The sequence below is a fragment of the Vulpes lagopus genome, chromosome 18 (assembly GCF_018345385.1).
Source record: "Vulpes lagopus strain Blue_001 chromosome 18, ASM1834538v1, whole genome shotgun sequence".
Classification (NCBI taxonomy): Eukaryota; Metazoa; Chordata; class Mammalia; order Carnivora; family Canidae; genus Vulpes; species Vulpes lagopus.
In genome coordinates this window covers 24,234,418-24,247,831 of record NC_054841.1, presented here as the reverse complement: position 1 = coordinate 24,247,831, position 13,414 = coordinate 24,234,418, and the positions used below count along the sequence as shown (strand labels likewise).

At 37.1% G+C, this 13,414-nt stretch overlaps 1 protein-coding gene across 6 annotated transcripts in view; it reads left to right on the top strand.

The window, feature by feature from the left end:
- The window catches only part of ITCH (itchy E3 ubiquitin protein ligase), a 156,752-nt gene that overhangs the window by 101,938 nt on the left and 41,400 nt on the right, over nt 1-13,414 (top strand). For all 6 annotated transcript variants that reach the window (XM_041732262.1, XM_041732259.1, XM_041732264.1 and 3 more), the window contains 3 exons: nt 1,159-1,333; nt 6,996-7,065; nt 13,041-13,125. In XM_041732262.1, the coding sequence (XP_041588196.1) occupies nt 1,159-1,333; nt 6,996-7,065; nt 13,041-13,125 (330 nt within the window). The remainder of the gene's footprint in view (nt 1-1,158; nt 1,334-6,995; nt 7,066-13,040; nt 13,126-13,414) is intronic.

The following is a 13,414-nucleotide window of genomic DNA, read 5'->3' as shown; positions in this document are numbered from 1 at the left end:
CCCATCATGTATATGAAGGTAAAATCCCTATTATATTAAAAACTTTAATGTATAATAGTGAAGTCATTGCAGAATAGTTGGAGAATTAAAAGATATATAAATTAAATATGTGATGTTAAGCATTTAACATATACGTTATAGAAAATGGAAGAAAATATTTTTATTCAAGGGAAGTCAGTAGCAAACATGGGGAAATATTTAATCTTTCTGGTAATCTCAAATACACACCTAAAAGGTTACTGTTTTACTTATTAAATTAGCAGATAGTATCCAGTGTTGGTGAGATTGTAGAGAAACTTTACCACATAACTTTGCTAGTGGTAGTATAAATCAGTTACAACTCTTACAGAAAGTATATATAACTATAGTAAGGCACATGCCCTTAGTAATCCTCTCCAGGAAATTTATCCTAAAGAAATAATTCAAAGGAAGAAAAAAAATTGATGTATTAAAGCTATTTATTATTTTACTATTTATAATGCAAGAATATTGGAAACAACCATAAACAACAAAATAGAAGCCAACAAGTTATTGTATTAATGTTCACTTAATATTGTGCACCCATCGAGGGGCACTTGGGTTGCTCAATTAAGTGGCCAACTCTTGATTTTAGCTCAGGTCATCATCTCATAGTTGTGCTTAGTAGGGAGTCTGCTTGAGAGTCTCTTTCCCACCACCCCCTCCCTGTGCACGTGTGCATGTACACTCTCTCTCAAATACATGAATCTTTAAAAAAAAAAATGTTATGCACTCATTTGAAATGATAAGTGGTTGTAATTTTGTGGGAAAAGTGTTTTTTTCATGTTTGTGAAAAGCTGTATATACAATTATATCCCTTCCTATTAGGATTGCAGTAGTCAAAAGAACGTTGGAAAGAAAATGAGAACTTTTTCCTTAATTACTTTTTGATACTTATTCACTGACTATACATTACATTTTTAAAACCTGACTGAACTTGTCAGAACCTTTAAGAAATTTTTAGAAATATTCCTTTTATGTTCGCTTAGAGACCATTTAAAAATACATAAAAGAATTCAAGTAAATCAAAAGTAGTTTAAGGTAAAATCTTAAGTCAACCAGGGCCAAGATAAAGTCCTATTAAGCCCATATCTGTATCACATGTAATTGTTGAATTATGTTGTTTTTGTACTGATTTAGCTGGGAACGGCGGGTTGACAACATGGGACGTATTTACTATGTTGACCATTTCACAAGAACAACAACGTGGCAGAGGCCGACACTGGAATCTGTCCGGAATTATGAACAGTGGCAGCTCCAACGTAGTCAGCTTCAAGGAGCAATGCAGCAGTTTAACCAGAGATTTATTTATGGGGTAAGCAGCCTGTTACACTATAAATTTAGTAAGTATTTGTTTTTAACCCTTTTTTGCATATGAAATGTTAAGTACTAAAAGGACAAGAGGGCACCCAGTTGTTGCTGTTGATAGATACTATGTTTAGACTTTGTCTTGAGTATTCTATGCATGTGATCTATTCTTACCTCTTTGAAAACTTCTAAAGTTCAACCTCCTTTGCTTTGTTAAGGTCAAAAATAAAAAAGAAGTTAGGACAACCTAAAATTCGTGGACAAAAGGATAGTAAACACAAACCCAAGGGATTTGAAAAGAAAACCGTTCTAAATTTAATACTGCCTAGCTTAGAATATTTGAAGGTGGGATCCCTGGGTGGCGCAGCGGTTTGGCGCCTGCCTTTGGCCCGGGGCGCGATCCTGGAGACCCGGGATCGAATCCCACGTCGGGCTCCCGGTGCATGGAGCCTGCTTCTCCCTCTGCCTATGTCTCTGCTTCTCTCTCTCTCACTGTGTGCCTATCATAAATAAATAAAATTTAAAAAAAAAATTAAAAAAAAAAAAGAATATTTGAAGGTTTGGCTCTGAGAGCACCTGTGAAGTGGTTATATAGAACTAATGACAGGGACGCCTGGGTGGCTCAGTGGTTGAGCCTCTGCCTTTGGCTCAGGGCGTGATCCCAGGGTCCAGGGATTGAGCCCTGCATCTGGCTCCCTGTGAGCAGCCTGCTTCTCCCTCTGACTACATCTTTGCCTTCTCTCTATCTCTCATGAATAAATCAATAAATAAAATCTTAAAAAAAGAAAGAAAAAGATCATCTAATGAATTATTTGGTGCTCTAGGAGACTAAAGAAATTTGATTCCTTATATGTTTATGCTAAATATACTGTTCTGGCTTCAAAACTATATTATCTTTGGTATGCAAACATTTCCTTTCTGGAAATAGTTTAAGTTTTTACATATTTTCCTTTAGAATAATATTGCAATAATAGCTAGTCACAAAAATATATTAATGTTTTCTTAACACAGTCTTTTTGCTAGGAATTTTATAGCCTAAATCCTAAAATATTACAGGTCTTTTCTCTGAGGAAAGGAAAATAATCCTTGGAGAGATGTGATTCTATGGGCCAAACAAGAGGGATTTGTTTGAATAATACAAAGAACTTACACAGAAGAAAACCACTCTCCAAGAGTTCAAGAAAAGCTGATCCTGTCCATTAACATCTCTTCCTCTCCTCCAACACCATTGGTATCATCCCTGTTAGAATACATTGGAGTAAATTCCTGTCCTGTCTGAACATACTCTTACCCCCTTTTCTCCATATTCCTGTTTATTTCTTGGATCTCATCACCATGATAGTTTTCATTCACTGATACAAACAAATTTATCAGCAGCCTTCCCTTCAATATCTAGTTATGACTAAGATTCTTTCATATCACAATTTTTCCTGCCACCTTCTATAGGCAGCTGTCATTATATTTCTTTCCAGTGGTTTTATTTATTTATTTTTAAAGATTTTATTTATTTATTCATGAGAGACACAGAGAGGGGCAGAGACATAGGCAGAGAGAGAAGCAGGCTCCTCTCAGGGACCCTGATGCAGTACTCAATACCCAGATCCAGGATCATGCCCTGAACCAAGGCAGATGCTCAGCCGCTGAGCCACCCAGGCGTCCTCGTCCCAGTGATTTTAGAAGAGAAATTAATTTATGTCTTGTCTTCCTTACCATATTCACTTTTTTTCCTATGCTGTTTCACATCTTCTTTCTTTCTAAATTATAATCACCTTTGGTATACCTGGCCAAATTCTTCTAGGTTTTGTTTGTTTGTTTGTTTGTTTTTAAATTTCTTCTAGGTTTGAATGGCTAGCTTGCCTGTCTTCTTTAAAATTATTTTCCATATGGGTCTCCACTGGAAAGAACATGGGCTTTGGAATCAGACACATCTGGGTTTTTTTTTTTTTTTTTTTTAAGATTTATTTTTATTTATTTATGATAGTCACAGAGAGAGAGAGGCAGAGACACAGGCAGAGGAAGAAGCAGGCTCCATGCACCGGGAGCCGGACGTGGGATTCGATCCCGGGTCTCCAGGATCGTGCCCTGGGCCAAAGGCAGGTGCTAAACCGCTGCGCCACCCAGGGATCCCCACATCTGGGTTTGAATCCTGGGGATGCAGTTACTTTCTCTATATGACTTTGAATAAGTTACTTAACCTTATCAAGACTCAATAACTTTATCTGTAAAAAATATATATGAAATTTCCTCAGAGGAACTCTTGAGGATTCTGTAAAATATAGTTCCTAATATGTTTGGCACATATTAGATGGATAGAAATGTTAGTTTTCTTTTTTCTTTCCTTTATATCCATATTATAAATGTGCTCTTTGTCTTACTTTTATAATACATCATCTTTTAAAACATTCTTTTTAAAGACCTATTTAGCATATTTCCAGGACACCAGCAATATATATTACTTCACTGTAAACTTTACCAATTTGATACTCAGAGTCTTTGTTTGTTTTAAGATTTTATTTATTTATTTATTCATGAGAGACACACACAGAGAGAGAGGCAGAGACACAGGCAGAGGGAGAAGCAGGCTCCACACAAGGAACCCAATGCGGGACTCGATCCTAGGACCCCAGGATCATGCCCTGGGCTGAAGGCAGGCACTAAATCACTGAGCCACCCAGAGATCCCGATACTCAAAGTCTTTGGAACTTTTCTTGAATTGTGGCTTTTACCTCATTGTCTGTGTTGTCCATGTTTGTTTGTTTGTTTTTTTCCTTATCCAAAATAATCTGACCTTTTTATTTATTTATTTATTTTAATTTTTATTTATTTATGATAGTCACAGAGGGAGAGAGAGGCAGAGACACAGGCAGAGGGAGAAGGAGGCTCCATGCACCGGGAGCCTGACGTGGGGTTTGATCCCGGGTCTCCAGGATCGCGCCCTGGGCCAAAGGCAGGCGCCAAACCGCTGCACCACCCAGGGATCCCTGACCTTTTTAAAAACAAATTCTTTCACTTTGCTCTTGTTATAAAACAATTTTAAATCATAACTTAGGGACACCTGGGTGGCTCAGTGGTTTGGTGCCTGCCTTTGGCCCGGGGCGTGATCCTGGAGACCCGGGATTGGGTCCTGTGTCGGGCTCCCTGCATGGAGCCTGCTTCTCCCTCTGTCTGTGTCTCTTCCTCTCTCTTTGTCTCTCATGAATAAATAAAATCTTAAAAAAAAAAAAAAGCATAGCTTAAATAGCCTATTTTAGTTACCCCCCCCCCCTTTTTTTTTTAAGATTTTATTTGTTTATTCATGAGAGACACAGAGAGCGAGAGAGGCAGAGACACAGGCAGAGGGAGAAGCAGGCTCCATTCAGGGAGCCTGATGTGGGACTCGATCCCAGGTCTCCAGGATTAGGCCCTAGGCTGAAGGCGGCACCAAACCGCTGAGCCATCTGGGCTGCCCTATTTTAGTTATCTTTAACATAGCCAGCAATATTAACTGAATTGAATGAGTTTTACTGCATAAAAAGTGGTGGGGTGGTGGCATATTGCTGGGAAGATCTGTTTCATAAAGTGGCCTTTGTTCTGGTTACAGGTCAGTAGACTCTCATACACTTAGCTTTTTTTTTTTTTTTCTTAAGCAGGCTTCACACCCAACATTGGGCTTAAACTCATGATCTCAAGATCTGGAGTCACATGCTCTACGGACTGAGCCAGCCAAGTTCCCCTACACCCAGCATTTTTAAGCTCAGAATGTAAATGGTTGTTGTTGGAACACTGTGTAATGTTCTATAGTTTCAATGTGCATATCCCCAACTTATTTAACTAGGGGAGAGCCAGTGGGATATTCTTGGGTCTTAGAAAATTATCACAATAGTTTGTCATATGCCAAACTTTTCAGATCTGTTTCATCACCAGTATTCAAACCTTTTATACTATTTCCTCTCCTGGCCTCTCTGCTCTCACTGCTTTTCATAATTGTGTCTGTCAGGAGGAGCAAGGCCAATTGTTGAAAGATCTATCTTCCAGAAGCTGTTTAGTCAGAAATAGAGTATCTGTCATAGGGTTACCTGGGTGGCTCAGTCAGTTAAGCATCTGCCTTCAGTTCAGGTCATGATCCCCTAATCCTGGGATTCAACTCCACATCAGACTCCCTGCTCAGTAGTAAGTCTGCTTCTCCTTTTCCTTCTGTGATTTCTCACTCTCAGTCTCAGTCAAATAAATAAAAATCTTAAAAAGAAAAAAAAAGAGAATATCTGTCATATGCTTTAAAACTTTGAATCAGTTACCCAGTTTCGGTAGTAAATGAATGACATGGAAGAAAAACCCCAGAGACAAAAGGGGGAAGTGCTATAGATTAAGAAGAGACTCAACCAAATGTAATGTGAGGACTGTTTGAATTTTGACTTGAACAAATAATCAGAGGCATTTAATTAGTGATCAGGTATTAGATGATAAAATTAACAGATTCTTTGCTAGATGTGATTAATAATCTTGTAGTTATATAAGAAGATTTCCCCACATTTTAGAAAGACATGGTAAAGTATATAGGGGTGAAATGATTCTCGATTCAGCAAAGAAGAGGTAGAAAAGAAAAGAAATTTGGCAAAGTTTTGATAATTGTTAAATTCTGGTGCTGAGTATATAAGGTTCACTTTCCCATTTTATTTGTATATTTTTTCTGTTAATAAGTTTTTGTTAAAAAGGAGTTAGAATCTATTATTTACTCATTTTATCTTACTAAAGGAGAAAAGGTTTAACCAAATCTTGAGAGACCATGTATTATCTCCACTTTATTATACATTTAAACCAAAACATAGTGGTTTGGTTTATAACCATACCAAAACATAGTGACTATGACTTTTGCTTCTCTTTTTTTAATGGTTGACTCATTTTTTTCCAAATGATTTCATTTTATCTAGCCAAATTTCTCTCTCCATCAATGTGGTCATTAGAAGCAAATTTAAGAAATCTTCTTTACAAATGCAGACTTATCAACTCTTTCCAACTGGAATTGTTTCCTTTCACTCATCTGATGGCCTTTTCTTCCTGCTCGCCCAATTCTATACCCACAGTATTTGTATATACCAGTTTTGTATGTGATTGTTTCTTTTTGAGTTAGAAACACAAGGTTGGGGACTCCTGGATGGTTCAGTGGTTGAGCATCTGCCTTCAGCTTAGGACTTGATTCCAGAGTCCTGGATCGAGTCCCACATCTGGCTCCCTGCAGGGTGCCTGCTTCTCCCTCTGCCTATGTCTCTGCCTCTCTCTGTGTCTCTCGTGAGTAAATAAATAAAATTAAAAAAAAAAAAAAAGGAAAAGAAATACAAGGTAGTTCTCAGCCATCTAGTGACTCTTGAATACTATTGTTTATAAATGACTCTTTGGAAATTTATGTATTTCTCTTAATTTACTGATTTATAGCTCAAGAAGAAAATGATCATTTGAGGGTGAGGATTATATATATATAATATTTGAATTTCAAATAATTTCAAGCATTAGTGTTTACAAAGATTGTTTTTTTCTCCAGAGTGTACTGGCATTTATCCATTGACTGTATGACACTTCTGTAAGATGTGAATTTGTAAGAATATGTTACATTGCACATGACCAGGGAAGACCTACCAGAACTCATAACTTTGGTTATGTTGTTCATGACTTCACTTTGTTGTTACTCTTTTTAGAATCAAGATTTGTTTACTACATCACAAAATAAAGAATTTGATCCCCTTGGTCCCCTGCCACCTGGATGGGGTAAGTCACATGATTTTGTTCATTTTAAAATCAGATACTTCTGGTCATTTTAAAAATCAAATATTATGGATGATAGCCTGCTCTTGCTTGAGGGAATACTGGGAAGTTTTTGAGGTGTGTTAGTTTAATTCAGAGTGCCAAATAAGTATTAAATTTCCCAGAAGCTCTAAGTTGACTGTCTTATTATAGTTAACTTTATTGAAATTCAAAATTATTTTACTCTTTTATTTTATTTTTTTTTAAGATTTTATTTATTTATTCATGAGAGACACAGAGAGGGAGAGAGAGGCAGAGACACAGGCAGAGGGAGAAGGAGGCTCCATGCAGGGAGCCTGACGTGGGACTTGATCCCAGGTCTCCAGGATCACGCTCTAGGCTGAAGGCGGTGCTAAATCGCTAAGCCACCTGGGCTGCCCTATTTTACTGTTTTAAAGTTTAAAAATACTTTGGTCACTTAGCAGTTAAAAAAAAAAAAAGGATTGTTAATACACACAATAATCTGGAAAGACCTCAAGGACATTATGCTTACTGAAAAACAGTCAGTCTTAAAAGATGTATATCCTGTGTGATTCAGTTTCTATAATATATTCAAAATGACAAAATTGGGCAGCCCAGGTGGCTCAGCGGTTTAGCGCCTGCCTTCAGCCCAGGGCCTGATCCTGGAGACCCAGGATCGAGTCCCACGTCGGGCTCCGTGCATGGAGCCTGCTTCTCCCTCTGCCTGTGTCTCTGCCTCTCTCTCTGTCTCTTTGTCTCTCATGAACAAATAAATAAAAATCTTTTTTAAAAAATGACAAAATTACTGAAATGGAAAACAAATCAGTAGTTGCCAGGAAACAGCCAGTGGTAGGTGGGTGCAAATATAGGAGGTAATGTAAGTACTTATGTAGCAGTGAAATAGTTCTGTATTTTCACCATCGTGGTGATTACACAAATCTATACATAAGGGATAAAAGTTCATAGATTATACATTCACATTAATGAATTTAGCTTAAAAATTGGCGAAAATTGAATAAAGTCTGTAGTTAACTATAATGTGCCAGTGTCACATTCCTGATTTCAGTATTGTACTATGGCTATGTAAGGTTGTCACCATTAGTGGAAACTGGTGACGGGTACATGAGATTCTTTGAATGATTTTTGCAGCATCATTTAATAATTATTTCAAAATAAAAAGCTTAAATATTTCACCACATTTGTGCTTCTAAAACACTGTCCGCAGTTTGGTTGAGTTGATGTAATCTTGAAAGAACAGTAGAAGGGGAACATGCTAAAGAGTGAGAACTTTGTGCTCTACATTTGTTGCAATTGGGCAATTGTTGGGTACATTTGGTACTTTATTATTAAAATTTTATTAATAGATTTTAAGATAGCCCTACCCTACCTGTTTGTTTTTTTAATAACATTGTATAAGTCGTAGCATAATAGCAAGTTTTCAGACTTGCTATTGGCAAACATGGCAATATAAAGGTTGTTTTGCATGGAAGCCAAAGAGTATATATAGAAAGTAGAAAATAGGGGTGCCTGGGTGGCTTAGTCAGTTGACCACCTGCCTTTGGCTGAGGTCATGATCTCAGGGTCCTGGGATCAGCAGGAGCCTGCTTCTCCCCTGCCACCCCCCCCCCCCCAATTCTGTATCTGTCTCTGTCAAATAAATAAATAAAATCTTAAAAAAAAAATAGTAAAGCCAGTTAGTTCCATAACTGGCTTTGGAACTAGTTATGGAACTAGTTGAATTTTTATCTTCAAAAGTGCAGATATTTCACAACTAGGGGGTAAATTCAGAAAGTGATATTTCTAGATAGTATTGTTGGGAGGCATTGATCCCTAAGATGGATTGCTCTAGTGTTACTTTATTGAGGAATGGAGAAAAAATTGATGTGTCAAGATCACATGAATCATATAAATGATACTAGATATAAAAGTTTGCCTTTGAGAAGCCTCATTGCCTTTCAGGTTATTTATCCTTAACACTCCTGTGAGACAAAGAGGTAAAAAAGGTAATAGGTCATACTTGTAACAGTTACTATTATTAGCATGTAACGAAGGGAGGGCATTTGAAAGTGAATTGTGAATTTCTGTCTTCACCAAAGCCTGGCAGTGTGATAAGGAGTCTTTTGTTTTGGAGGTTCAGAGAGGAGAATGCATGGTTGGTATGAAGTACTTTAGAAAAGGGCATTTTTCCTTTATGAAGCATATTGCACCAGACCTGTCAGATTGCATTCCTACGCATGGATGGTTTTCCCAGCTTTATTTCTAGAATTGTTATATGTTTGTGTTACAGAGGGGAAATTGATGCACTGAAAGGATGTATCTGAAGGTCACATATTATTCTCTTAATTTTACTGTAGAAGAATCATTACCCAGTTAGCTTTTGTCAGTAACATAGACCTTCTCCAGAGCAGTTATAAGAAAAAATTGCCTCTTGCTCAGAGAAGCATGAATTATAGGCTATGTTGCCTTTATTCAAAAAGTTTTTCCTGCAAGCTCTGGTGCTTTCTGCATTTATTATTATCCTCATTATTAGGATCTTTCTCTTTTTCACAACGTTAGCCAACAACACTTCCCTAAAATATTCCCTCTAAAGACCCAATCCCAGCTCACCCAGGTTATCAGAATTTTGCCTTGCTTATTTTACATTCTAATGCTTAGTTTTAGGTTTCACACACCCCCTCTATTTTTTAGATTATTTATTTATTTGAGAGAGAACACAGGCAGGGGCAGAGGGAGAAGCAGACTCCCCTGCTGAGCAGGGAGCCTGATGCAGGATTTATTAATCCCAGGACCCTGGGATCACGACCTGAGCCAAAGGCAGACATTTAACCAATTGAGCCACCCAGTGCCCTGAGGTTTCACATTTCTGAAGTTGAGATATACCCCCTTTCCTAAATGAGTTCATGATCACTCTGTTACTTAGACTAAGCACTGCTTAAGACTCTGCCTGTGAGGCACATGCCTTATTTGTGGAACCAGTGACAACACTGGCACTGTAATAGATGAAACCCTACCTGACATATCTTCATGATTGACCTAGGAAATGAAACCCCAATTTACAGCCTGTGTTTACATTCTGAAATCAACAGCATATTTTTGTGACATAATGTACATTTTATTTTTTAAATTTATTTTTAAATAGGCTCCATGACTAGTATGGAACCCAGGGTGGAGCTTGAACTCACAACCCTGAGATCCAGACGTGAGCCGAAATCAAGAGGCAGACACTTAACTGACTGAGCCAACCCAGGCACCTCCATGATATATATATTTTAAAGATTTTTTAAACATTTATTTATTTGAGAGAGAGAGAGAGCATGAACAGGGACAGAAGCAGACTCCCTGCTGAGTGGGGAGCCTGATACATGGCTTAATCCCGGGACTCTGGGATCATGACCTGAGCCGAAGGCAGACACTTAACCTACTAAGCCACCCAGGCACCCTACCATATGTATTTTAAATCTAGCTTCCTTACTCTTTCAGACTTTATATGCTTGGACTAGACATTACCACCTCACAAGCTTACAGTGAATAATTTTTAATACATGCAAAAAAAATTTTTAATACATGCAAACTAAACTTTGTTTGCTATAGAACAAAGGGATGCTTTTGGTTCAACAGTGTAGTCTAATAGGGCTTTCTTAGGATAGCTGGTTTTCTCCATCAAGTATAAAGATATTTTCTCCTTTTGAGAGTTGCTATGAAAGAATGCATAGAACAGCAAGAAGCTTCTGTTTTTTACTGTTTTATTCATCTAGTCAGGAAGTGCTTTGATCTGCATTCAGGTTTGCTATTCAGTAATTTCAGCATTGTTTATCATGTGACTTTTTTCAACAAAGTAAAATCAGCTCTATAGCCACAGTATTTCCTCTCATTAAAAGCAGATGAGCTTTCAGTTTGCAAGTGCATCCACCTTTTGAAATTTTATTTTTCACAGCCTCTTCCAAGAAATCCTGATGTCAGCTGTATACTTAGAACATATATAGAAAGGAAGTTTTCTATTAAATTTATCCTGCTTCAGAAAGAGAAAATCTCTGGCCCTGAAGTCTGAACTTATAATGTGGCAGATAATCATTTAGGGTATTATTTTTAGATTCTGAAAATTACTTTAAAAATTATTTGGATACAAAAAATTATAGATTTTCTGCAAATATATTTAAAAATTTTGAATTTAACGTGCCTGTCAAGAATATTAACTAACATTATTGTGTAACCAGATGTAGCACTGTGGATGCTTCTTTTGGCCTCAGAGACAAACTTAAAAGTTGATTATATTTCCTACTCAAGATGCCATGCCCAGTGAAGCCAGTGTTAATATTTATAATACGTCACAAGATGCAGAATCCCATTTATCTATTAAATGTATATTATATACACTTGGGGTTCTATTTCCATTTTAAGCCCAAGTGGTACAGAAAAAAAGTAGTTGAGATGTCAGGATGGAGTTCATGATACTCACCAGTATATCCCTTTAACATCCCATAGTGATTTACTCGAAATCCTGGAATTAGCGCTGGAGATATAGTTACAAGTTACCAAATGCTAACTTGACATAGCTATATAATTTGACTGAAGACTTGGCTGCAATAGCTTGCTTAGAGAAAGATCCAGAGGATCTAAAGAAATGTTATTTTAAAAACTTTTCAAACCATAGGAGATAAAAAATGGCTTTATCAGCCTGGAATTAACCTTAGAATTTTGTTTGAAATTGCTAATTTTTAGAAACTATGCTTTTAAAAATGTTGGAATCCACTCTCTATTCTTCATTACTTAACTCATTTTGAGACATCTAAAAATATTCAGGTGCAGGAATTATCTTTTGATGAAGAATTGATTGGTAATGAAATAAAGAATTGAAGAGTTTAAAAACAATAGAACTTAATGTTAAAATGTAAAGGGCTCTCTGGTTATTAAAAGAGAAAATGATAATCCACATTATCTTCTCAACCTTATTGAGAAAGCTCAGGAATACAGGGGAAATTTTGTAGAATGGGAATAAGAAACCAAGGAGAATCCTCAAGCAAGAGGCAGATGGGGAAAGAAGCAGTAATTTCTTTTCTTTCTTTCTTTTTTTTTTCTTTTTAGAAGCAGTAATTTCAAAGGCAGTAAATTAAAGAGCTGAGCCTTCTGCACTGCCTTCCTGTAGAAAGTTACTCTAGATATTTAGGGTTTAGGAACGGAGTATAGGGATCCCTGGGTGGCGCAGCGGTTTGGCGCCTGCCTTTGGCCCAGGGCGCGATCCTGGAGACCCGGGATCGAATCCCACGTCAGGCTCCCGGTGCATGGAGCCTGCTTTTCCCTCTGCCTGTGTCTCTGCCTCTCTCTCTCTCTCTCTCTCTCTCTCTGTGACTATCATAAATAATAATAATAAAAAAAAAAAGGGAACGGAGTATATTAAGGAAGAGGATATGTTTTGAAACAGTGTCTTCTCTAGTTGTATAATGTCTAACATATAACAAAGAAACAAGTTGTATCCCTCTCCCCCATTATATTTTAAGAAATGAGGTGATAGGCTATGCAAGAAATCCCTGAATAGGGAACTAACTTTTCATCCTGTCACTCCTACTCAATTCTGAGATTTGGGGCAGATAACTTAACCTGTCCACGTTTCCCCATCTTCAAGATGAACTGAAACCATCTACTCCTGGGACTGTCAAGGATAAAATGAGGTCATGTATGAAAAGTTAAAATGTTAATTATTCTTGCTGCCTTTGGTGAGATTGAACAGAAAAAGACCTGTAGGCAGGACATTGTGAATTAAGTCTGTTTAGCTTGTAGAATGTAATGATATTTTTATAACTCTAGTAGGTATCTGAATTTAAAGGTGAAAGAATAAATCAAACTATTTAAAGTTGTGATTTAAAAGCTATAAAATCAATGCAGTGAGAAATGGCAGATTCATCACCTTTTATTTCTGTTTGTGGAAGAAGACCATGCCAACTCTAATGCTTTGCCTTTTTTTCCCTTTTTTTTTTTTTAAGAGAAGAGAACAGACAGCAATGGTAGAGTATATTTTGTCAACCACAACACTCGTATTACACAATGGGAAGACCCCAGAAGTCAAGGGTAAGAAACTTCGGGTTACTAGTATATAGATAATCTCTTAAAGATTGTACTCTATTTCTGGGTCAGTTATGGAAAAAATCAAGTTACAAGTTCTTTCCCGAAAGTCCTTAAACATTAGTTACTCATATACTTTAGAAAGAAAAAAATTACACTATTACTATCTTATAATGGATGTGAATTTCTTGAGTGTAGGGAAGAAAACTCATTGGTTTATACAAATATACTATATATTAAGAAATTCCTATTTAGGGCAGCCCCGGTAGCTCCGCGGTTTAGCGCCGCCTTCAGC